Consider the following 1,850-nt stretch of genomic DNA (forward strand, 5'->3'; position numbering starts at 1 on the left):
CGCGACGCACCGCACCCCCCCCCTGGCTGTCCCCCGCCGCCGCCACCACCGGGGGGCTCCCCCGCACCGCGAGCACCGCCGGGTCGGAGGACGTCCCCGTCAGTCTGTAGGAGGCGGGATCGTAGACGTCCAGCGGCGTCTGGCTGCCGTCGCTGAATCGGAGCCACACGCTGAGCTCAGCTTCCTGTGGACGAGACAACGAGACAAATGAGACAAACAAACTGTTGCCGAAGGGACGGGAGGACAGTTCTGTCGGTCGACTGTCGGGGACTCGAACCTGTCTGGGACGGCGCAGGACTTCCTCGGCGCTGGCGGTGGCCAGGACGGCCCGGTCGCTGCCGGGACTGAGCTGCAGAGACACGGAGAGTCCCGAGACGGGCTGGACCCGCAGGTCCGTGACGGACACCTTGTCCTCGACCACCCTGATGGTCGTCTCGGCCAGGAGTCGGTCGGACAGAGGGGAGGACACCTGCGGCGACAAGGGGGGGGGACGTTAAACAAGGACCAAAGAGACCAAAGGGACAAAAGGGACCAAAGGGACCACAGGGACCAAAGGGACCAAAGAGACCAAGGACCAAAGGGACCAAAGGGAACAAAGGGACAAAGGACCAAAGGGACAAAGGACCAAAGGGACAAAGGACCAAAGGGACCAAAGGGAACAAAGGGACAAAGGACCAAAGGGACAAAGGACCAAAGGGACAAAGGACCAAAGGGACCAAGGACAAAAAGGACCAAAGGGACCAAGGACCAAGGACCAAAGGGACCAAGGACAAAAAGGACCAAAGGGACCAAAGGGAACAAAGGGACAAAGGACCAAAGGGACAAAGGACCAAAGGGACAAAGGACCAAAGGGACCAAAGGGAACAAAGGGACAAAGGACCAAAGGGACCAAAGGGAACAAAGGGACAAAGGACCAAAGGGACAAAGGACCAAAGGGACCAAGGACAAAAGGGACAAAAGGGACCACAGGGACCAAGGACCAAAGAGACCAAAGGGACAAAAGGGACCACAGGGACCAAGGACCAAAGGGACAAAAGGGACCACAGGGACCAAGGACCAAAGAGACCAAAGGGACCAGGGACCAAAGGGACCAAGGACCAAGGACCAAAGGGACCAAGGACCACAGGGACCAAAGGGACCACAGGGACCAAGGACCAAAGGGACCAAGGACCACAGGGACCAAAGGGACCAAAAAGGGACCCGGGGTCACGTGACCGTCCGGTTCCGCTCACCTGGACACTGGTGGTGCCGGGGTCTCGTCCCAGCAGCACCCACGTCCCCCCGCCGCCGCCGTCCTGGAGTCGGGCCACCCGGGTGTCCTCCACCTTGGTGAGGTGTCGGACCATCCTGGAGACGTCCACCAGCCAATCAGAGCCCAGGAAATAGGCCAGGGGGTCCCGAGGCTCCGCCCCCTCCGCCACGAAGTGGGTCAGGACCCGGAGCAGGGCGTGTTGGTACTGCAGGGCGCAGCCTTTCCCCTTCCTGTCCCTGTCCTCGTCCTCGTCCTCGTCCTCGCTGGTCCACATGGGTCTGGACGAAGAAAAAAAAAAACACCAGAGGAAACACAGGTAGTACTGCAGTACTGGGGTAGTAGTACTGCAGTAGTACTCTGTGGTAATTCTAGAAGGACCACCGACCCACGGGACTACTGACCCACAGGACTACTGACCCACGAGACTACTGACCCACAAGACTACTGACCTACAGGACCACCGACCCACAAGACCACTGACCCACAAGACCACTGACCCACAAGACTACTGACCCACAGGACTACTGACCTACAGGACCACCGACCCACAAGACTACTGACCCACAAGACCACTGACCCACAGGACTACTGACCCACA

The 1,850-nt window shown here is 59.8% G+C and overlaps 1 protein-coding gene across 1 annotated transcript in view; it reads right to left on the reverse strand.

Moving 5' to 3' along the window:
- LOC103398795 (transmembrane protein 132D) overlaps positions 1-1,850 on the reverse strand; it is a gene marked incomplete at its 5' end in the record, with an annotated part of 9,827 nt that overhangs the window by 1,985 nt on the left and 5,992 nt on the right. Inside the window, 3 exons of the mRNA XM_025053815.1 lie at positions 11-184; positions 278-469; positions 1,131-1,530. Of these exons, the coding sequence (XP_024909583.1) occupies positions 11-184; positions 278-469; positions 1,131-1,530 (766 nt within the window). The remainder of the gene's footprint in view (positions 1-10; positions 185-277; positions 470-1,130; positions 1,531-1,850) is intronic.

The sequence above is a fragment of the Cynoglossus semilaevis genome, unplaced genomic scaffold (genome assembly GCF_000523025.1).
Source record: "Cynoglossus semilaevis isolate Cse_v1.0 unplaced genomic scaffold, Cse_v1.0 scaffold282, whole genome shotgun sequence".
Classification (NCBI taxonomy): Eukaryota; Metazoa; Chordata; class Actinopteri; order Pleuronectiformes; family Cynoglossidae; genus Cynoglossus; species Cynoglossus semilaevis.